This window comes from Pristiophorus japonicus, chromosome 14 (genome assembly GCF_044704955.1).
Source record: "Pristiophorus japonicus isolate sPriJap1 chromosome 14, sPriJap1.hap1, whole genome shotgun sequence".
NCBI classification, from domain to species: domain Eukaryota; kingdom Metazoa; phylum Chordata; class Chondrichthyes; family Pristiophoridae; genus Pristiophorus; species Pristiophorus japonicus.
The window spans coordinates 149,778,463-149,801,668 of record NC_091990.1 but is presented as its reverse complement, the minus strand read 5'-3'; the positions used below and the strand labels follow the sequence as shown (position 1 = coordinate 149,801,668).

The 23,206-nt window shown below is 42.3% G+C and overlaps 1 protein-coding gene across 1 annotated transcript in view; it reads left to right on the top strand.

The window, feature by feature from the left end:
- Positions 1-22,814, top strand: part of lgr4 (leucine-rich repeat containing G protein-coupled receptor 4) — a 162,302-nt gene extending 139,488 nt beyond the window's left edge. Inside the window, exons 14-19 of the mRNA XM_070899688.1 lie at positions 7,056-7,127; positions 7,649-7,720; positions 8,052-8,177; positions 12,456-12,580; positions 17,311-17,385; positions 20,154-22,814. Of these exons, the coding sequence (XP_070755789.1) occupies positions 7,056-7,127; positions 7,649-7,720; positions 8,052-8,177; positions 12,456-12,580; positions 17,311-17,385; positions 20,154-21,430 (1,747 nt within the window). The 3' untranslated portion in view covers positions 21,431-22,814. The remainder of the gene's footprint in view (positions 1-7,055; positions 7,128-7,648; positions 7,721-8,051; positions 8,178-12,455; positions 12,581-17,310; positions 17,386-20,153) is intronic.
- Positions 22,815-23,206: the final 392 nt, after the last annotated feature.

Below are 23,206 nucleotides of genomic sequence, written 5' to 3'. Positions count from 1 at the left end.
ATTCCTCCATGGCCTCACCACTCTCTTGTCTCTGATCTCCCCCAGCCTACTCCCTCCCAAACTCTCCATTCCTCTTGTGCAAACCCTCTCCCTTCACCTTTGCCTTCAGTTGCCTAAATTCCCTCTTTTAACCTCTCTGCCCTTACACTTCCCACTCCTCTTTTAAGACCCTCCCTAAAGCCCACCATTTCGGCCAAGATTTTGGTCACCCCTCCGAGTCTTTTAATCTTCGTTTGAGTGTCAATTTTTTCTTATTCCTCTGTGAAGGATCTTGACACTGTTTCACATCAAAGGCACTAGATAAATGCAAGTTGTTCATTTGTGGCAAATAGGCAGGAAGGCAGCAGTACCCACCACTTAGTGTCCACGTTTAAAATGGGCAGTCACTTACGAAGGCAAAAAACAATAACCATTATGCATTTATATTAAATTCCATTTCAAAGATGCTGGTTGTAACATCTTAAATGCTCTGTGCATTTCAGGTGGAAACAGCTGTGTTTACTCACATTCGCACCTCATTGCACTGAATGAAAGAACAAACATAAGTAAATAGTACCTTGTTGAGATGCAATTAATGTACCCAGGAGGGGAGATTTTATTTCTGTACAAGTTATGCTGACAGTAGCGGCTGGCACCTGATGGACAGCTGCTCGGTTTTCGATGATCATGTTCTGTTGATCCCAGCAGCATTACAGAGAGTCCTGTGGACCATCTCGATGGTTGCATTTCCTCTGATTGAATCCACTAGCATGGACGAGGCCAAGATCCCGCTGAGAGCTCTTTGGGCTAGAGTTTCCAAAAAATCCGCCACCGCCGGATTGCCGCCCAAAATACCGCTAAGATTTTAAAATTGCCACGGGCGAAAAATTCCCAAAAAAGGGAAAAGATTCCGTCTCACGGAAAAAAATAGACCTCACACCCTGATTCTCAGCAGAAAACACAATCCTGGGCCGATTGGGCGGAAATTAATCTAATTGGGCGGTACTTACTAAAATTTTGACCAAGGCTGCGGGTTGGGCCTAGGGAGGGGGAAAACACTAAATAATTTTTTAGAAATACAAAAAATAAACAATAACAATACATTCTCGGGACTCTTTTTCACATAATCGCTGAAAAAGAAAGTAAAGGAAAACTTTAACTTACTTTTTTTTGCAGGGCTTCATAACTACCACCCAGCTCCGGCTGGTTTCTCGTGGGAGTTTTTTTTTTACTTAACTGCAGGTCACCGCTGGAACAAAACTCGGCCGGTGGCGGTTTTTGGACGGTGCACCTCTGGCAGTGCACTCCCCAGCAGTATTTCAAAACTGCCGGCGTAACTGTTTTCCAAAATTTCTGCCGGGTGGTTTTCCGACCAATACCGCCAAGAAACTAGGCAGAGATGTGAAAAATTCAGCCCTTCGCCACCCGCCATTCCTCCAGCAGTGATGGGCAGTTCGGGAAGATGCTGACTCTCTGAGGCAAGCACTGAACCCACCACTGGACACATGCTGGTCCGCTTATAACCCACAAACTTATTAGGCCGGAATTTGCAGTGGGCAATAATGGCGAATTAACAGCGTTGCCATTATTACCTCTTTGAAACTGACCGCAACCTCAGGATGTAGATCATGCGCATCTAAATGCGGAAATCCTGAAGTTGCAGTCAGAAATTCACTGCTCCGACACTGACACCACTGTAGCTGGCAATTGGTGTAATCAATGAAATCGGTGAAACTGACACAAACCTGGGTTCTTCCGTGGTAATATCACTGTTAAACACCCCATTAAATGTTAGGCCTTGTTGGATTACGTGTAACTGGGTTGAATGCTAAACAAACTTTATGGCCCTGAAAAACTAATTTTAATATTGTGAAGTGTCAAATTTCTCCATTATGATAAAAATTTAAATTTTTGAGAGACTTTAGTTATTCACAATAGTTCAGGTTCTACCTTATCCCCATGAGAGAGCCCCAATCTTTGTTTTGCTCTCTAGCATTTTTTAAAAGACAGGATAAAAGCAGGTTCTCATTTCCTACTTCCCTGTCTGAGAATTCTGCAATGTGATTGGCTGCTTAGACAGCTTATTGACATCACAGCAGATCGCGCTAGGGAATCTCCACTATACTGCACTGAAAATCACTTGCTCGTTGGAAAAGGCAAACTTCTCGCCACAGAGATCACGAGATCTCTGTGTGCAGCTTTTTCCAGGGCCAGCGGCAAACGCCTATGCTTTGCCGCTGACTGCAAATTCCGGGCCAATGGGTTGCTTTATGTTCAGCTCCTTCTCTAGGTTGAAGAGATGCTCCTTCCAAGGACAGTCGCTCTACACCAGAATCACAATCTACCCACTGGGATCCTCCTTAAACTAGTTTCGAATTGCATCCTCCACCAGGGCCCGAGCCGGGATCCAGGATTTGTCCTGGAATTCCAGTCCGCCAAGAAACTCCGAGCTGACCCTTTTTAGGGCCATAGTGAATCCGGCCTCTATCTTGATCCTCAATATTCCAACACTGGTTCAGATGCCCGATGCGAGCACTCGGGTTCGTGGTCATAACGCTCATACTAGGATATACCATTGTCGATTTCCACTGCAAATTTTTCGTAATGGTTGGGAGTGATGGGACATCTTAATCAAAGAGAATGTAGAGTCTCTGTACACAAGTCATTGAGTAACAGCACTGTAAATGTACACAATGCGGACAGTGAGAAACGGAGGACAAAGATTCCCCCCATGCTTTAAAAAAAAAAATGTTGGTTACAACGTTGACGTCAACGGCCCGCTATAAGTGGTGGGGACTGTACTTGATGGATTAATGATGCAGTGAAACCTGTAGTGACCACTTAATGTCAGTTCGAACCACCAATTAGGAGATCCGATGTGAAGCTGCATTACAACACATCCTTGAATGATAAGAGAGTTGAGGGTTATGGGGAGCAGGCAAGGAAGTGGAGTTGAGGCCAAGATTAGATCAGTCATGGTGGAGCAGGCTCAAGGGGCCAAATGACCTATGCCTCCTATTTCTTATGTTCTTAGTCTTTCCCTGTGATGGATTGTACTAGAATATTTTAATGTATAAATTTAAGAACTTGTCGGGTTTTTATGAATAGGGCATACAATATGCTTTTTGGCATTCAGCTGTATAGGTTTCCTCCTGATTTGCGTGACTAATTGTGTTTTGTTGTGGTTTGTAGCTTATGTGTTGACTTTTCGGAGAGATTAAGAAATGTTATTGGCTTACAAAGATCTGCTGGTTTCAACTTTCATTCAGGTTCCACTTTTTAAGCAGGTGTAAGGAGTGCATACAAAGAGGATAAATGCCAGTGGGAATGTTGAGTGATTTTTTTTTAAAATAGTACCACATGCCCCAGAGCTGGGCTGGCTTGCTTTGCTAGTGGATATGTGTTTATATTAACGTAACAATGAGGTTAATGTGGGGATGTAATGGATATTGTCTTATCAAGGGACTTAAATCATTACACACTTTTTAGTCTACTTAAAAGTTGTGGTTGGTTCCCACAGGATCTAGGCATATGTGTTTACAGGTATCATCAATCCTTATTTGTGCAGGTTTTTATTATAAGCTTTTCTTTGGATGGGGAAAGAGACAAAATGGTTACCTCCTCTGCTGAGATAGCTTTCTTTACTCATTGGTAAAGATTAGTGGATCTGCCACTACTATTAAGCCCTTTAGCTGAAATTGTTGGCAAGCTGGGAAATATGCAACCATCCAGCTCTGTAACAACAGTTTTATTCAGTACACCCATTTACAAAAAGCAAGTGTTTGTTAACCATTCAAAACACTAATTCTGGAAAGGACAAGTAAAGTTAATACCATGAAGTGGTGTACCATGCAGGTTCGTAAAGACAAACGTAGGTCCCCTGCAGTCAGAATCAGGGGAAGTCATAACGGGGAACAAAGAAATGGCGGACCAATTGAACAAGTACTTTGGTTCGGTATTCACTAAGGAGGACACTAACAACCTTCCGGATATAAAAGGGGTCAGAGGGTCTAGTAAGGGGGAGGAACTGAGGGAAATCCTTATTAGTCGGGAAATTGATGGGATTGAAGGCCGATAAATCCCCAGGGCCTGATGGACTGCATCCCAAAGTACTTAAGGAGGTGGCCTTGGAAATAGCGGATGCATTGACAATCATTTTCCAACATTCCATTGACTCTGGATCAGTTTCTATCGAGTGGAGGGTAGCCAATGTAACCCCACTTTTTAAAAAAGGAGGGAGAGAGAAAACAGAGAATTATAGACCGGTCAGCCTGACATCGGTAGTGGGTAAAATGATGGAATCAATTATTAAGGATGTCATAGCATCGCATTTGGAAAGAGGTGACATGATAGGTCCAAGTCAGCATGGATTTGTGAAAGGGAAATCATGCTTCACAAATCTTCTGGAATTTTTTGAGGATGTTTCCAGTAGAGTGGACAAGGGAGAACCAGTTGATGTGGTATATTTGGACTTTCAGAAGGCTTTCGACAAGGTCCCACACAAGAGATTAATGTGCAAAGTTAAAGCACATGGGATTGGGGGTAGTGTGCTGACATGGATTGAGAACTGGTTGTCAGACAGGAAGCAAAGAGTAGGAGTAAATGGGGACTTTTCAGAATGGCAGGCGGTGACTAGTGGGGTACTGCAAGGTTCTGTGATGGGGCCCCAGCTGTTTACATTGTACATTAATGATTTGGACGAGGGGATTAAATGTAGTATCTCCAAATTTGCGGATGACACTAAGTTGGGTGGCAGTGTGAGCTGTGAGGAGGATGCTATGAGGCTGTAGAGCGACTTGGATAGGTTAGGTGAGTGGGCAAATGCATGGCAGATGAAGTATAATGTGGATAAATGTGAGGTTATTCACTTTGGTGGTAAAAAGAGAGACAGACTATTATCTGAATGGTGACAGATTAGGAAAAGGGGAGGTGCAACGAGACCTGGGTGTCATGGTACATCAGTCATTGAAGGTTGGCGTGCAGGTACAGCAGGCAGTGAAGAAGGCAAATGGTATGTTGGCCTTCATAGCAAGCGGATTTGAGTACAGGGGCAGGGAGGTGTTGCTACAGTTGTACAGGGCCTTGGTGAGGCCACACCTGGAGTATTGTGTACAGTTTTGGTCTCCTAACCTGAGGAAGGACATTCTTGCTATTGAGGGAGTGCAGCGAAGGTTCACCAGACTGATTCCCGGGATGGCGGGACTGACCTATCACGAAAGACTGGATCAACTGGGCTTGTATTCACTGGAGTTCAGAAGAATGAGAGGGGACCTCATAGAAACGTTTAAAATTCTGATGGGTTTAGACAGGTTAGATGCAGGAAGAATGTTCCCAATGTTGGGGAAGTCCAGAATCAGGGGTCACAGTCTAAGGATAAGGGGTAAGCCATTTAGGACTGAGATGAGGAGAAACTTCTTCACCCAGAGAGTGGTGAACCTGTGGAATTCTCTACCACAGAAAGTTGTTGAGGCCAATTCACTAAATATATTCAAAAAGGAGTTAGATGTAGTCCTTACTACTAGGGGAATCAAGGGGTATGGCGAGAAAGCAGGAATGGGGTACTGAAGTTGAATGTTCAGCCATGAATTCATTGAATGGCGGTGTAGGCTAGAAGGGCCGAATGGCCTACTTCTGCACCTATTTTCTATGTTTCATCCTGTAAATCATCACCATAGGCAGTCCCTCGTATCGAGGATGACTTGCTTCCACGCCAAAAAGGGATGAGTTCACAGGTGTTTCAATGATGGACCTAATATTCCATGTCCAGAACTACATGTTGAAGGGTGAAAGATGCCTGTGCGTGGATTTTTTTTTTAAACGTGTGGTGGCCGTTGCACACCAGCCACCACATGGACTTGACAGACCTAGGTCTTGGTCCAGTGGCAAGGATTAACCAAAGCGACTGGAGACCAGCTCTGCTGCGCGGACCTAGTGTGCACACATATCACAGTGTGGGCTGGCCCGTGCTGCCCCTGGGCCCTTGCCTCTCCTGGGCCCCGAACTCTCACGTCTCCTGGGCCCTGATCACGGCGCTCCACGATCACTCGTCGCCCCTGCGGCCCAACCTCGCCACTCCTGCTGTACCTCCCCACGCTCCAATCAGTGACCTGTGGTGTCCTTCACCATGGGTTTTGATACCTTGATTCTCACAGGAAAAAAACTTGATATTCTACTTTTAAGTATGTTCATCAAAGCTATCTATCAACATTATGAGCAGTGCTGTTCCTTGGGTATGCCGCTGGTCATAACTGTCCACTTTGATTAGGACTGATACAAGTAAATAGCATGGTGGTGGCCTTACATTCATGTGCTCTCTTGCCTGAAAATCCGTAGCTTATATCAAAGGGGAAACAACAATGACTGAAATATATTTATGCTGTGATACTGAGTGTTTAGTCTATGGAGGCATTTTGATTTTGAAAAGTGTTTTTTTGCCCTGAATAAGATTCATGGGACTTGGATTGATTAACAGCAGATATAGGTGAGCCATATCTACAGCTTTAAAAATCAGCATATGACTAAGGCTTCTTGGAACTTTTTTGTAAAGCAGGACTTAAACTTGCAACCACAGAGATATGAAAAAAATCTATTTGTCACATTATATGCTGGTTAGCAGATTCAGATTTTACATAACTTGATGTCTATTATAAGCACCAATATTCTTTATCTTTATAGTTTACAAATGCATCTGACCATGGTCACCTTAGTTTTCCCAAATAAGTGTCATAAACCAGTTTACAATAGCTTTTTTCTTAAACTGCCACAGTGGTGGTTATGTAAGTGGTTTTATTTATATTGACCGCGGGCTAGTTATTGCCTTGATAAACTATGACAAAAACGATATTTAACATCGATTATAAAAAAACTGATCAGTTGGCAAGGTGTCCTTTCAAGTTTCCCCCACCTGCAATTTATATTACTCCTTTGTTGTGGCCTGTTGGTTATAATCATAAAAGATAAACTGTGAGTGATAAAACTAAATCTGTTCCATTTAGCAAATCTATTGTCAAAACCAGTTTTTTCCATTACACTTTTAACCAAACGCTGTGTTTTTAAAAAAAAAATTATCTTCACAGTTCCTTAAAGCACAATGAAATCAAAGAGATCAAAACAGACACATTCCAGAGACTGGCCTCTCTGCATTTGCTGTGAGTGCACGTTTTCCATTTTCCCTAGTTACTCAGTTAATTTTGTCAAAGCTTAACCCAGACTTACTTTCATCATGTGTGACAGATTAAACACCTTATCGTCTAAGCAGAGCTGTAAATTGTAAGCATAGCTGTAGACTTCTGAGATGTATGTACACAGATCATTCTGTTTTTTTTGATTGAACTTTAATTTGTGCAGGTACGGAAGTCTTACTTGAAATACTAGACAAGAATGTTGCGTCTTTAAGGCGTTTTCTAATCAAACAACGTATGCCATGTATACATGGGGAAATTATTCTGGCAGTAGAATCTTCTAAATTTGTATTTTGTATTTCTAGGATTTTAATAACAGTAATTACTGAAAGTGACTTGAGTTACGATTGTCGGGGTGGTAGGGCAACATGCCATAATTTTCATTGACTTGTAAAAGTAATATCTTACTGTTAGATTTGATAAAATCATAATGCAATCCAGTTTTGAAATAATGCAAACACAATCTTTTCCCCCCATTTTCTTTATAGTGACTTAAGTAAAAACCAGATCTCTACAATTCACACGAATGCATTCATTTCTTTGACTGAATTGACTAACTTGTAAGTGGCTCAGAATGTTTCAATCACTTCATGTTGATTTTGCATTATGATTATTAGGTTAAAATATTCAATTGTGCACTAAATAACTGGGATATCACTAGTTATATTTTTATTTTTGATCTTTGCTTGGTAACTCATGAGTTTGAAAATCATCTCTAATTGGTGAAAGTTTTTACCATAAGTATCATCTAATATGCAAATCAACAGGCACTAATTTTAGCTTAAGCTGTCATTTTATTATGTTTTATGAATTGAAATTTGTCAGTTTATGCAGAGCAGCACATGATACTAGCTAGAATGCACTAGTTCATGTAGTTTCTTTTCTTTTCAGAGACTTGAGTTCAAATCAGTTGAATTATTTCCCAACAGCTGGGCTGAAAGGACTAAATCAGCTTAAACTTTCTGGGAATACTGGCCTAAAGGAACTGCTAATAGCAGAGGACCTCCAAAAGATCAGGTTTGCTATTTGTATTCTTTTCAGTTATGAAGAGTTTTGAGAGAGTAAATAGCAAAAGATTGTTTCCACTGTTTGACAAATCAATAATAAGGGGATGTAAACTGAGAATTATCAGAGAAGCTGTGGGTACAGTAGCATAGTGGTTGTGTCACTGGACTAGTAATCCAGAGGCCTGGACTAATGATGTGGAGACATGAGTTCAAATCCCATCATAGCAGGTGGAGAATTTAAATTCAGTTAATTAAATAAATCTGGAATCAAAAGCTAGTATCAGTAATGGTGACCATGGCCCCAAGTTTCGCCATGATTTGCTCCTGATTTTTAGGAGCAACTGTTGTAGAACGGAGTATCTTAGAAATCGGAATTCTCGCCATTTAGTTTGCTCCAGTTCTAGTCAGTTAGAACAGTTTCACTTTGGAACAGAATTTTTTTTTCAAAAGGGGGCGTGTCCGGCCACTAACGCCTGTTTTCAAAGTTTCGTCAGTGAAAACTTACTCCAAACTAACTTAGAATGGAGTAAGTGAAGATTTTTGTACGCTCGAAAAAACCTTGTCTACACTTCAGAAAATCAGGCGTAGGTTACAAATTAGGCGTAGGGAACGAGGTGGGAGGGGGGGAAGGGAAGTCATTAAATTCTACAATCAATCCTTAGTTTTACTTATACAAATATTATACAAATAAATCAAACCTGAATAAAAATGTATAAGCAAAGAAAATATTAAATAAACCATCTTCCTACCTGTGTGAAACAGCAGCAGCATTCGAGCTGCTGTGCTTCAGGCAGGCCTTTCATGTTGGAGACAGGCAGGGGTGTGGAGTCAGTGTCTCGACGGCAGTGGTAGGTGGGAAGCAGCCTTCGAGCTGAGCTGCGGTGCTTAAGGCAGGCCTTCATTCCCCGCGAAGATGCAGCACCCGGACGGACTTGTGGCCATTCGGCCATGGGATTGCAGCGGCGCCAGTGGCTGGCCGGGAGCCGAAGAATGAACACAGGACACACGCAGCTGATTTAAGATTCTTTAGGCCGTTCGGCCACGCTTATGGGGCGGCGTCAGTGGCTCGAAGGCAGCCGAAGAATCAGGAGCGGAAGGACGGACGTGAGGCCATTCGGCCATGAGATAGCAGCGGCGTCAGTGGCTGGCCGCGAGCCGAAGAAAGAACACAGGACACACGCAGCTGATTAAGATTCTTTAGGCCGTTCGGCCACGCGTCAGTGAGTCCAAGAAACAAATCTTCACTTTTTCTGCAGTCCTTTTAAAAATGGCCGAGTGCCAATGTTTGTTTGAGACTGCGCATGCTCCAACGCGCACGCGCAGGGTTGCCGGCACCACTAAAGCTAATTTAAATTGTACCCGCCCCCTGCTACTTAGAAAATAGGCGCGAGTGTTAGGCTCCGCCCCCTGCTGCGAAGGGCGCGCCGCGCCAAGCAGACATCGAGCTCCAAGGAACTCGAGAATATCGGACTTTTTTTTAAGCGCAGTTTTCGCCGCGAAAAACAGGCGCCCAGCTCGGAGGTGCGCCGTTTTCGCCGCGGGACGAAACTTGGGGCACATGAAACTACCATATTGTAAAAACCCATCTGGTTCGCCAATGTCTTTAAGGAAGAAAATCTGCTATTCTTGTCCGGTCTGGCCTACATGTGACTCCAAACCCATAGGAATGTGGTTGACTTTTGACTGCTCTCTGAAATGGCGGCTCACCACCTCCCACTCCAAGTCAATTAGGGATGGGCAATAAATGCTGGCCTTGCCAGTGACGCTCACATCCCATGAACGAATACATTTTTTTTTAAGTTAGAAGAAATTTCTTTCTCACAGAAGATTATTGGAACAAAGCGTGCACTTTATCAGAAGTGTTTCATTGAGACAGAGACTATGGGCCCAAGTTTCAGCCCTCTGGAAAAACGGCGTATCACGATAAGGTGCGCTGACTTTCTGGAAGAAAAAGGGTGCCGAAAACTTAACTTGTGATTCTCCGGTCTCCTCAGGATGTTCACGTGCTCGGCATGGCACAGCACAAGGGCGGAGGCGGAGCCAGATCCCAGCGCTGAAAGCAGTGCTGGGACCTCTGCACATGCGCGCAAAAGTATGCGCACATGTGCAGTAGCTCCAGGCCCCCGAGGCTGCGTGGGAGGGGCCCAACCCTAGCCCTGGCTGAATGAACTCACAGGGCGAAGATCGGGACTCGGACCTCCCTCCCATTCAGCTGCCTCCTCCTTCCCCACCCCCGTTGTTGGCAGAGCTCGCCTGGCATCTCGTGGAGGCAGGCCCCGCCTGAAGTGTCGGCGGTGGCCCGGCCCAGCCCATTCAGCTTCTCTTCCTCCCCCCTGCCCCCCCTTTCTCTCTTCTCTCCCACCCCGCCCCCTCCATGTCGGCGGCAGGGCCCGCCCGGCATCTCGCTGGGGACGGGCCAGGCCCGAAGTGTTGGCAGCAGCCCGGCCCGTTCAGCCTCTCCCTCTCTCCCCGCTCACCTCTCCCTCCCTTCCCCCCTCCTCTCCCTCCCTTCCCCCTCCTCTCTCTCCCTCCCTTCCCCCCTCCTCTCCCTCCCTTCCCCCCTCCTCTCTCTCCCTCCCTTCCCCCTCCTCTCTCTCCCTCCCTTCCCCCCTCCTCTCCCTCCCTCCCTTCCCCCCTCCCTCCCTTCCACCCTCCTCTCCCTCCCTCCCTCCCTTCCACCCTCCTCTCCCTCCCTCCCTTCCACCCTCCTCTCCCTCCCTCCTCTTCCTCCCTCCTCTTCCTCCCTCCCTTCCACCCTCCTCTCCCTCCCTCCCTTCCACCCTCCTCTCCCTCCCTCCCTTCCACCCTCCTCTCCCTCCCTCCCTTCCACCCTCCTCTCCCTCCCTCCCTTCCACCCTCCTCTCCCTCCCTCCCTTCCACCCTCCTCTCCCTCCCTCCCTTCTCTTCCTCCCTCCCTCCACCCTTCGCTGCCAGAAACACAGAGACACTGGGGGGGGGGGGGGGGGGGGGGAGCGTTCCAGCACGCTGTTGGAGGGCTCCCGCTGCAGTAGGCGAGTAGAAATATTTTTTTTTAAATTTTTTTTTTATTTATTGATTTATTTATCATTTATTATTGATTGCTCTTTATTTGTAAAAGTGAAGTGTTTAATGTTTGTAAACTTCCCAACCCCACCCATCTTTCATCCCCTACGCCTGATTTATAAGTGTAGGCAAGGTTTTTCTGAGCATACAAAATCTACACTTACTCCATTCTAAGTTAGTTTGGAATAAGTTTTCGTTGCCCAAAATTTGCAAAACAGGTGTAAGTGGCTGGACACGCCCCCTTTTGGGGAAAAAATTTGTTCTAAAATGAAACTATTCTAACTGACTAGAACTGAACCAAACTAAATGCCAAGAATTGCAATTTCTAAGATGCTCCATTCTAAACTAGTTGCTCCAAAAAAAGAGCAATTCAGGCCGAAACTTGAGCCATATAACATAATTTAAAAGGGAATTCCGTAAGCATTTGAAAAAGAATATTAAAAAGATATAGAGAAATTGTTCCAGTCGAAGAGCCAGTATTGGTATAGTGGGCCAAGTGTGCTGTAATCTATGATTACATGATAACTGCTGTTAGTATAAACCGGTTACCAAGTACCATTGGCAAGTGTCCGCAAATTGGTTACTTTCTAACCCTTTGGCCAATGTTGTTTTTGTTATAGATTTCCTTTTGTCCCCGTTTCTGTATAGCTCCTGTACCATATCATGCATGAAGTACAAAGTATGCAATAGTTCAGTTAACAATTGTCTATGCCCGAGTTAACCTGAAATCTTTCATATGCTTTATTGCAAAGCTTTGTTTTTTAAAAAAAGGTTTGAATATCAAACTGCTTTTCTAAATGTAGCTTGCAATGCAAAAATGAATGCCTAATTGTAAGATCAAAACAACATAATATCTATTAGTCATTCCTGGTAGACTTCTGCCTTTGCACCAATACACATTTGTCTTGCATTGTGCCCCTGTCAAAGCTAAAATCACATGAATGATAATCAACTTACTGTTTCTTTAAAAACGAACATAACTCTAGGGGTAAGTATCAGTGACCCATAGCATTCTTCCCTGCCTGATCAATCTGCAGAAACTTACCTATAATTCTTAGAGAATGTCATAGCAACCCAGCTTACCTAATCATAAGCACAGTTTAGACGAGTAAGAAATTTTGCACCTTAATTGAGAGAAGTAATTCTTCAGCACTATGTTTGTATCCAATACTAAAGAATAATAGTTCAAATAATTAAAATGTGCAAATGTTTTTTAAACAAGCTTGTACTGTTTTACTCTTTATAGGACATTGATGGTTCCATATGCCTATCAGTGCTGTGCATTTAGTAGCTGTGATTCCTATCAAGCCGTAAATATTGAAGGCATCAAAAATCAGGAAGCAAGTATTCCGCCATCAGAAAAAAAAACTGGTAAGCACAATCCACGAGTTGTTGGACACTTGAGTAGTCTACTTCTAGATGGTTAAGTCACCAGTTTCAGATGGTCAGCAGCCACAAAACTATGCCGATACAAGGAAGCAATATTTTTTTTGGATACAAGGAAGCAATATGCTCCACTGCAAAAGTACTGATTAGTAGCTAAGCAAAAAAATGTTGACTGTAGCTAAGGAGGTAACGCAGGCTACCCAGCTTTTCAGTTGAGAGGATTACGGAGTGTAGAAAACAATTTTTTGAAGAGGGCATAAAGAAAATTACAACTTACTTGTTAGATTAATTCATGTACTTTGTAACCCTATGTTTATTCTTTTTCAAGGTTTCAGTATTTGTGTGTTTTTTTTTAATTGCTCATATAAATTACCCACAGCTGTCACCACCGCTGAAAGGATGGGACAGCCTGATGCTCAGGTGCCTACCCTATTGCCACCAATGTTGCGTTGCAGTCTGATAACCTGAAAGTGTGCTTTTCTGGTGAGGGGGGGCGGTCAATTATACAAGCAACTAGCTTTTCCCCTTTTAAGACTGCTGTGAAGCACTCCATCTTGTGTCCTGGCTGAAATTTATCTAAGGCAGAGTCAAATTTTCTTGACCATTGATATTGGGATTTCAGATCATATTTTTTGATATAGCATATGAATAATTGGAGACGAGACATATGGCAAGTGTAGCATGCCTGCAGCAAACTGATAACTTTGGACCTATTGGTTCCCAAAGCTTTCTACCATTGGGGGGTTTCCTTACCTCCTATCTGGGTCTGTTGTAGACAGATTGCTAGAACTTGATTGCCACGTTTAGTTAACTATTACTGTTGTATCATACCAGCGTGATAGAAGGTGAGCTAGATGGACCATCGTCTTTTTTCATCTCGCAATTGTTATGTTCCTATCTTTGCCCCTGGATATTCAGTTAATAATTGTTATTAACAAGCTCAGGTCTCCCGATGGAGGATAAAATTGGGCGCTGTATCTGATTTGAATGCACTCCATTCTCACCGGCACGTTCGGTTAAAATTGGGCTGGATTCTCCAAATCCTTTTGGGCTTGTGCACATTGATCATGATTTCCACTGCTTCCAATTTGAAGTTTTCTGCACATTTAACTATCTTGATCATGATTCCATCCTCCAAATCATTCAAGACAAGAGCAGACTCAACACCGATCACTACAGCAGATCACTAACAACCAGTTGTCACCGAGATACCTCACCATGCTCCTGTCCCCCAACTAGCTAATTGGTATGCCAGTCTAACGCATTGCCATCTATCCTCGAGTCTGAATCTTATACAATAGTCTATTATGTGAGGCATTGTCAAACATGAAATCCAGGTGTACAGTGTCCACTGACTTGTCTCTATTCACTCTTCATAACCTTCTCAAAGAATCTAATAAATTGATTATGCATAAGCTGCTGCTCCTAAAACCATAACGGTTGTTTGTAAGTGACCCTGTCCCAATAAATTAGTCCTCATGCTCTATCCCCCAGCATAATAGCAATTTCTCCAGAGTCAAAGTAAGACTTACAGATTTGTAATTTGGGAGATTTGCTCATAACCTCTTTTAAAAATATAATCATCCTTGAATGTTTCCAATCCTTTGTGATCTGACTTTGTATCACTATGGGAATTTGCAGTCTTTTGAGCCAAATCCTTCAGAGGATAACTAGAGCTGTGAGGAAGGTTTTAAACTAGTACTGTGCGGGAAGGGAATGAGGGTGAATACAGAATTGGGTAAGGAAAATGAAGTACAGTAGACTAAAATTTGTGAAGGATGACCAAAGTTGCATTTATATGAATAGAAGGAGTATAAGAAATGGGCGAGCTGGAAGTGAAGTTAATAGAAAACAAGCAGATCATCACAGCAGTAAGTGAAACTTGGAATTTTCCAATCCTTTGTGATCTGACTTTGTATTAATAAGGGACTTTGCAATCTTTTCAGCCAACTCCTTAAGAGGATAACTAGGGCAGTGAGGAAGATTTTAAACTATTACTGTGCTGGAAAGGAATGAAGGTGAATACAGAACAGGCTAAGGGAAATGAAGTACGGTAGATACTCTCATCCAGGATGAAAGCCCAGGACCTTGTCAACCTCAAGCGTTTACAACCTCCACTATATAGTCCCTTGTGATTTTAAAGGTCCTCGATAGCATATACTGTTAACTGTTTCCTTTCGCATTGTTTCAGTGGTGAATACTGTTGCAAAGCAGTGGATTTGTGTTTCAGCATCTTCCCTGTCCTCAGCTATCATCTTCACATTTCATTTCTTCGTGGTCCCCCGCCATGTCTCTAACTTTTTTGCTTGCTTTTGACCTATTGAAGAAAGTTACACTGTTTTCCTTTTATGTTTCAATTATATTTTGCTAATTTTCTCTCTAGGCATCTTGTATTAATTTTTTTGTTTCTCGACTTGTCTTTATAGCTGTCTATATCCTATTCCTTTCTTGTAACATTTTAGAATTTTGTATGCTTCCTCCTTTTCCTCGGTGTCTTCCATAACTTTTGGTTATCCATGTTCGTTTTGACTTATTTCAATGATAAATTGCTTTTGTATTTTTAAAATAATTTCCTGTGTGTTTTTCTCCATCTTTTATCTAAATATTTTCTTCATTAGAATACGTCCATTCATTCCCTCAGTCAGCTAGTTGTAAAATATTGCTTAATATGCTTCCTTTTATGCTCTGCTCTCACCTCTGCTGTGAAAGTAACAAGATTATGATCACCAGATCCCAATGTTCCCTTGCTTCTCCTGCATCATTAGTTCATACCAAATCTATTATCACATTCTCTTTCAACTTTCAATACATTCCACATCGCATACAGACTGTCCTGTCCCCACTGTACAAACCGATCAAGGTTGGGGTATTTGAAATGACTCATGATCACAACTGAGGAATCACCAACTCATCTCCTTTATGGTCTCTCATAGCAGTACATCTTCCTTTCAATTGGTTGCTTGTAACATATTCATTGAACTTAATTTTTCCTTGCCATTTCCAATATAGTCCACATCACAGCATTAATTCCTTAATTCAAGGTTACTTAATTCAAATGATACGATTTTTATTTAGCACAAAATTTGGATTTTGCTTTTTTTGACTGGTTATTTCAAAATACTGGGTTGTTTGAATTTCTGTGCCACAAAAAATGACTGAATTATTAGTAGACTGAGGGCTGAATTTTCGGTTGTCTAACGCCTCAGTTCACGGCCAGAGGAGGCATTAATGGGAGTGCAAGAGGTTACCAACCGGGAGCGCAGCGTTTAGCGCCCCGACCGAAAATTTATTAGAGGCTCACTGGGTGCAAACCAGTACTGCCTGGCTGCTGCCATGCCAATTAGTCCGATCATGACATATTCCTGGTGCAACGCCCAGTCGGAATATTAGGTGCGGCTGCCTCATTTAACAGCCGCCAAGAGCAACGTCTGGAAAACAGTCGGTACAAGCTTGCAGAGTTGTTAACTGGTGGCTACTTAATGGGATGAGGAAGCGCTTCTGTCAGAAGTCACAGTAAGTGCAACATTTATACACAACATTGTGTTGAGCCTCTGAGTTTGCAGCGGCAGACAGAAATAAAATGTTGGTTAGAGAAAGTAATTTTGAAAACTTCAGTGGGTGCATTACTATGCTGCGCCTTTAAGACTCAACTTTTCCCGGGATCTGATTCGGAGTTCGGCGTATGCGCAATGACTCGGTTAAATTTAGTGTCGGCATTTTTGTTTGCGTTCCCCCCCCCCCCCCCCCCAGTTCTGGTGTGCAATGACTGATTTAGCGCCCCTATCAGCTCTTCGACCGATTCTATCGAATTTCTGGGTGCAGGGTACAAACTTTTTCAAGGCGCTAAAATGATCACTCCGCCTGGGCTACTGCCCCAAATGAGGTGCTACTGAATTTCTCTTCCATGTCTTTTTTCTCAGTTACTCATAATGCCTCCTTGATGAATAATGCCACTCCAACTCCAGCCTTTCCTGCTTTCTCCTTCCTAAAGTGCACAATTCTGTTGGTTTGTCTTTATCTTCCTTCTTGATCCAAGTTTCACTTATTGCTGTGATGTTCTACCTGTTTTCTATTTACCTCAATTCTAGCTCACCCATTTCTTGTTGTACTTTCATTCATATACATGCAACTTTGGTCATCCTTCACAAATTTTAGTCTACCATACTTCATTTTCCTTAACCTGCTCTGTGTTCACCCTCATTCCCTTCCTGCACAGTACTACTTTAATACCTTCCTCACTGCTCTATTTATCCTATTTGCTCCTTCATATCAAGTGAAGATAATCCTGTCTGTATAGCTTTCCATTGCTGCAGAATTAGTTCCAGTTCCCTAGGATTGTGAAATTATTTTTCATACTTGTCTCAAGCCTCACATCAGCCTGCCTTATTTGTCTCTCCATAACTGGTGCAGTGCATGATATGGGATGGGGGAGGGAGGCTGTCTTCCTTGGTCTTTGACCTAGCATCTAAAAATCCTCGTCTGCATGATTGGTTTTCTCGCGCCTTCCCATTGCAGAATCTTTTCCAACTGTACGCTCGCAATCTTGAGCTGTTATAATTGTAGATATCGGCGGCACAAGTATGGATAAGATGGGGGAAATGACATCATGCTAGCTTGCTCAATTCTGCAAAAAAAAAGGCTTGCAATAACTTTTTTAATAATAAGTGTGGTGTTCTAGTGATAACTCATGAAACTTCCTGTTGTTTTTTCTTTAGGCCAAAGTGTTGTTGATGAGATCAAAAATGAAGAAGAAATGGTTCCGCCCACAGTGCATTGCACTCCATCTCCAGGTACTATTCACAAAATTTTATGTTCAAGTTACTTTGTGTGTGGTGGTAGGTGACTAATGAGAAAGTTGCTTAATGCTAATTTCCTCTTGAGCTGGTTTAAGAACATAAGAAATAGAAGCAGGAGTTGGTTATTTGGCCCCTCGAGCCTGCTCCGCCATTCAATAAGATCATGATTGATCTGATCATGGGCTCAGCTCCACTTCCCTGCCCATTCTCCATAACCCTTTACTCCCTTATCGCTCAAAAATCTGACTGTCTTTGCCTTAAATATATTCAATGAACCAGCCTCCACAGCTCTCTGGGGAATTGAATTCCACAGATTTGCAACCCTTAGAGAAGAAATTCCTCCTCATCTCAGTTTTAAATGGGTGACCCCTTATTCTAAAACTATGCCCCTGCGTTCTAGATTACTCCATGAATGCTTGTGTGCCATTTCTAGACATAGTTGAAGGTGTGATGCACCACAAGAAACTTGTTTTAAACCAGCTGAACAGAAATGGACTAGAAATAGTAACACAACACTGTTTTATTACTTCAAATCTCCAGGAGACTAGCTGGAGTAATTACCTTAGTACAGCTGAAAAAGTTTGTTTACAGCACAACACAAGTGTTGTTACATGCAAGTAGTCTTTTAATTAACTCAGTCAGTTGTGAGGGAGTGCTAATGCAGAATCTAAGTTAGCTGCTGCAGTGAAAATTCTACAGTTTAATTGCAAACATGACATTTTTGTAACAACTGTACTATATATAGTTTATTGTTGAAAATATGTTTAGAATAGTACATGCTTTGCAGTTGTTTAAGGAGGACATTTTCTCATTTTAATTTGACCTTTTTACCTGCTGCTGGGGTATGGTTCTGAGAGTGCTGGGAGCCTTTTGGTATCTTGCCCAAGTGGTTATTCTCCATATTATGTTGACAGAGTAAGTGGTGGCAGGTTGTTCAATGGAGGGATCCAAATAGTGATCAGAGATGGGAGCCCTAGCTCATTCCGCACCCCCCCCCCAAAAAAAAAACATATCTGGAGAGACTGCAGTCAGTTATGCTTCCACTGCTGCATTTGTTGAGATCAACTAACTCCAAGCAGTAGCACTTGAGGCTGCTAGCAAATGTGACAAGAACAGCAATTTTGTCAACATAAGTAGAAAAAACACTGAAATCCTCCAGAATAATTAATAAACTGGGGTGAGTGTTGCTTCTTGGATCTATCAGACAAACCCATTTAAATATCCATGTTCATTTATTCATCTAAAGACAGCCATAGTACTGAGTTTTTAATAAAAATTTCCTTACAAGGCATCCTCCCTTTGATCCAGCATTGGTGTAAGAGCCATCAGCTGCCTTGCTCTCTGGAACTTCCTCCTCCTCTCCACTTCTATCTTCTTTAAAAGACTTCTTAAAACTCATCTTTTTGGCCAGTCTTTCAGTTTCTCCCTTCCCCATTTTCTATTTGTGAGGCATTTTGCATCATTTTTCTTTTACATTAAAGGTGGTACATAATTGCAAATTGTGGTACAATTTAAAAAAACAAACATTTCCCGTAAGGAACAATGCTCGGGTGAACAACCATTTCAAAAATGGAAATATGCATGAAGGTGGGGGAGGGGAAAACAAAAGCATATAATCTATTATAATGGATAATAGAGTTTTTGATGTAATACACTTTTACTCGAAACAATAGACCATTAAAAATAATCCTTACTTAAAAATAATAATTGTTGCACAATTGAGCAGCTAAGTTCACAAAGTGTGGCTAGTATAATAAAAGAACAGAATACAGCAGTTTCATCTAAACAAATAGATATGTAAGGCTGTTGAAGGGATAATCATCTTCGTTGTCGGTCCCTCGAATCGAAGATGACTTGCTTCCACCCCAAAAAGGGATGTGTTCAATGAGTTCACAGGTGTTTCAATGAAGGACCTAATAATCCAGGTCCCGTACTGCATATCGAAGGGTGGAAGATGCATGTGCGTGGATTTTTTTAACGTGTGGTGGCTGTTGCACACCAGCCACCACACGGGCTTGACAGAGCTTGGTCTTGGTCCAGTGGCAAGGATTAACCAAGACGACAAGACCAGCTCTGCTGCACGGACTTAGTGTGCACACACATCACAATGTGGGCTGCCGGCCCGGGCCCACGCCTCTTCTAGGCCCCGAACTCGCACCTCTCCTGGGCCCCGATCACATCGCACTGCAATCTCTCGCCACTGCTGCGCCCCAACCTCGCCGCTCCTGCTTCAATACGCCCAAACCAGTTGCCCTTTTCATTGTCGTCTGCCTCCTGCACCAGCTCGCGCTGTACGCTGAAGTGGTATGCCGCCACGCTGCTCCAGGGCCGCTCACCGCTTTCCTTTTATGGCCCCGACCTGCCGCTGATGTTTCCTCGCAGGTCGGAGCCGCCACGTTGAAGGGATAATAACCTGCTTGGAGCATACATAGTTTGATGGGCAACAAGCAACAAAATCAACAAAAGGAACAGACTGTACAAGCATCCCCTTGGGTGTGTAATTGAGGGCATCTGGGGGAGCCCAGCAACCTTTTTACTATCCATATCTTGTGAAAGAACAAGCATTGTACTGTCTCTATGAAAACAATTTGCTGGGGCTTCATAACATTTGAAAAGCCTATTATCTCCAGAAATGTTTGGGTTATTTTTCTTGGATGGTGAGACAGAAAGAAGCTGTTTTATTCATGAGGTGTATATGTCAACAAACCCACTTCAGTAAACCAGTGAACCTTTAGTAATGAGTTTAATTTTATCTCTACTAGGTGCATTCAAACCATGCCAACATTTGCTGGGAAGCTGGATGATTCGTCTAACTGTGTGGTTCATCTTTCTCGTGGCGCTAATTTTCAATATGCTTGTTGTCGTAACAACATTTGCATCATGTGCACCGTTGTCTTCTGCAAAGCTGTTTGTGGGTCTAATTGCAGCAGCCAATCTCTTAATGGGAGTATATACTGGTACCCTGACTATTCTCGATTCAGTGTCTTGGGGAAAATTTGCTCGATTTGGTGCCTGGTGGGAGACAGGAAATGGTTGCAAAATTGCTGGATTCCTCGCCATGTTCTCTTCTGAAGCATCCATTTTCTTCCTTACCTTGGCATCTTTTGAACGGACTATGACCACACGTGACCTAATCAAAAAAGGGAAAAGCCATCGTCTGGTACACTTTCAGATAGCTGCTGCCTTTGCTGTCTTGGTTGCTGCAGTGATCGCTTGCCTACCATGGTTTCATATTGGAGCATTTTCAGCATCTCCACTCTGTTTGCCCTTCCCCACTGGCGAGTCTCCTTCCTTAGGTTATACAGTAACTCTGGTGTTACTAAACTCAATAGCCTTCCTGCTAATGGCAGTTGTTTACACAAAGCTCTACTGCAACTTGGAGAAGGAGGATCTTGCAGAAAACTCTCAGTCAAGTATGATTAAGCATGTTGCCTGGTTAATTTTCACCAACTGTATTTTCTTCTGTCCTGTTGCTTTTTTCTCATTTGCACCTCTTATAAGTGCAATCTCCATTAGCCCTGAAATAATGAAGTCTGTAACGCTAATCTTCTTCCCACTGCCAGCTTGTCTGAACCCTGTTTTGTATGTTTTCTTCAATCCGCGATTCAAAGAAGACTGGAATATGTTGAAATGGCGCCCAAAACAAAAAGACAAATCGGTTGCAGTTACAGTGAATACTCAAAGCAGCTGTGTGACACCAGAATTCTTCTATGACTGCGGAATGTATACCCACCTACAGGGTAATCTCACTGTATGTGACTGTTGTGAATCATTGTTATTGACAAAACCTTCAACGTGCAAACACTTAGTGAAGTCACATAGCTGCCCAGCCCTGGCTGTGGTGCCTTGCCAGAGGCCCAACGGCTACTGGTCAGACTGTGGGACTCAGTCTGCTCATTCAGATTATGCTGATGAGGGAGACTCCTTTGTTTCAGATAGTTCCGACCAAGTACAGGCCTGTGGGAGGGCCTGCTTCTATCAAAGTCGGGGATTTCCTTTGGTTCACTATGCGTATAATATTCCAAGGATCAAAGACTAACTGCAGAAGACTTAATACCAGGAAGGTACATGTATGAACACTTAGAAACAATCTAACTTTTGCTTGTGAACTTTTATTCTGGGAAGCACTTTTTCTTCAATCTGACAGTTGTGAAAAGAAAAGGGAATCACGTTCAGTAAGTTTTTTGAGCCATCTGTTCTTACAAAAAGAGAATTACCCAAACAGATTAGTTGTGTATGTGTGTATGCTATATAACTACAGACTCTTACAACGGTATTCGTAAACTTGTTGACAAAGATTTATTTTTAAAAATAGCTACTATTTTTATGGTGCATTCTGTCTCGTAGTCATGCAATTTTGCTGTGTTTTTGTCCTTCATGTAGCTGTTTGCTTACATTTACAGTTAAATGTCATTTTATGGAAAATTCACTGCCAGATTGTATTGCTGTTTCTTCACAGCACATTCCCTGCTGAGTAACTTACACTTGCCTGCGCTGCAGAATAAACAGAAGCTCCACACAGTTAGTGTAAACAAATGTGAATACCATTTTTTGAGTTCATTACTTGTAGTTCCTCAGGAGGTTAGGAGATGCCAAAAAATTACTTCCAAAACTGAAATTTCAGGAATGGATTGTAGATACTGTGCATATGACACATTTTCAAATTTGTATTGTAAATTATTGGATAAAAATATAAAGGGGTATTCTTTTATGTACTCATTTTAAGTAATGGCAACTACCTCTTAAATAAAGTTGACCACCAGTAGCTGTTTATCCGACTGTGGTCTATATACAGTACATGGTTTTAACAATTCTTGTCTTGTAAATAATTTTGGATGTACATTATCGCCATGTTATTAAAAAAAAAAGCAGAATCTTTGTAAATCAATATTAAAATGTAACTTTTTGTAGTTTTTACTATGTGGAAGGGATTATTAATATTGTAATTTTAAGCCAAAATATTCACAAGTAAAAATTAAAAAATTCCTCGGTCTTCAATTTTGTGCAATTATGTTATGATCACAAAAGTCCACAGAAAAAGCCATCACAGAAATTGACTTCATAATGTGTCTTGAGTATAATTATATAGTAAATAATGTAAAACTGGTTAAAAGTGAAGCACTGTTTTAACAAAAGCCACATATTGCCCAAACAGGATCAACATCTGCAATGACATGAAGTTGACGGGAATTTCCTGCAAGATATTGATTGCATCGACTGCTGGTGGAATTAAGGAGTTCAAACATGTCTTACAACTGTGCACATATTATTTTAACTGTCAAAGCAATCAGGTTTTTTTAACCCTACTTTCTGGATTTTCTTTGTACTACTGATTATAACTGCCCCATTTACTGTGCAGAGTGCTTTTACCAGCAGGAGCATAAAAATGATGGTGAATAAATATGGCCTCGTGCCTGAAGTTCTGCTGTCCTGTGCTCTCTTCTCTCTCTTTCCCCTCCCCCCCCCCCCCCCCCCCCCCCCCCCTTCACCTCACTGTACCAGTAATGTAGTGCTTTCATTTACTGAGACAGTTATTGATCTCTAAGTTTTAGAGGGGGTGGCATTTTTTTTAAACTGCAGATTGCACAAGCACAGATGGGATGTTGATTGACAGACAGGAAGCAAAGGGTTTGAGTAAATGGATGCTGCTTGAATAGGAGAATGTTTGGAAATGATATACCAAAGGGGTCAGCGCTGGGTCCAGTTTTGTTTTATATATTTATAGATGATTTGAACTTGGGGGCATGTGAAGCACCATCGCAAAATTTTCTGACTGCCCAAAATTAAAGGATTTGGAAAATAGCGAAGAGGACTG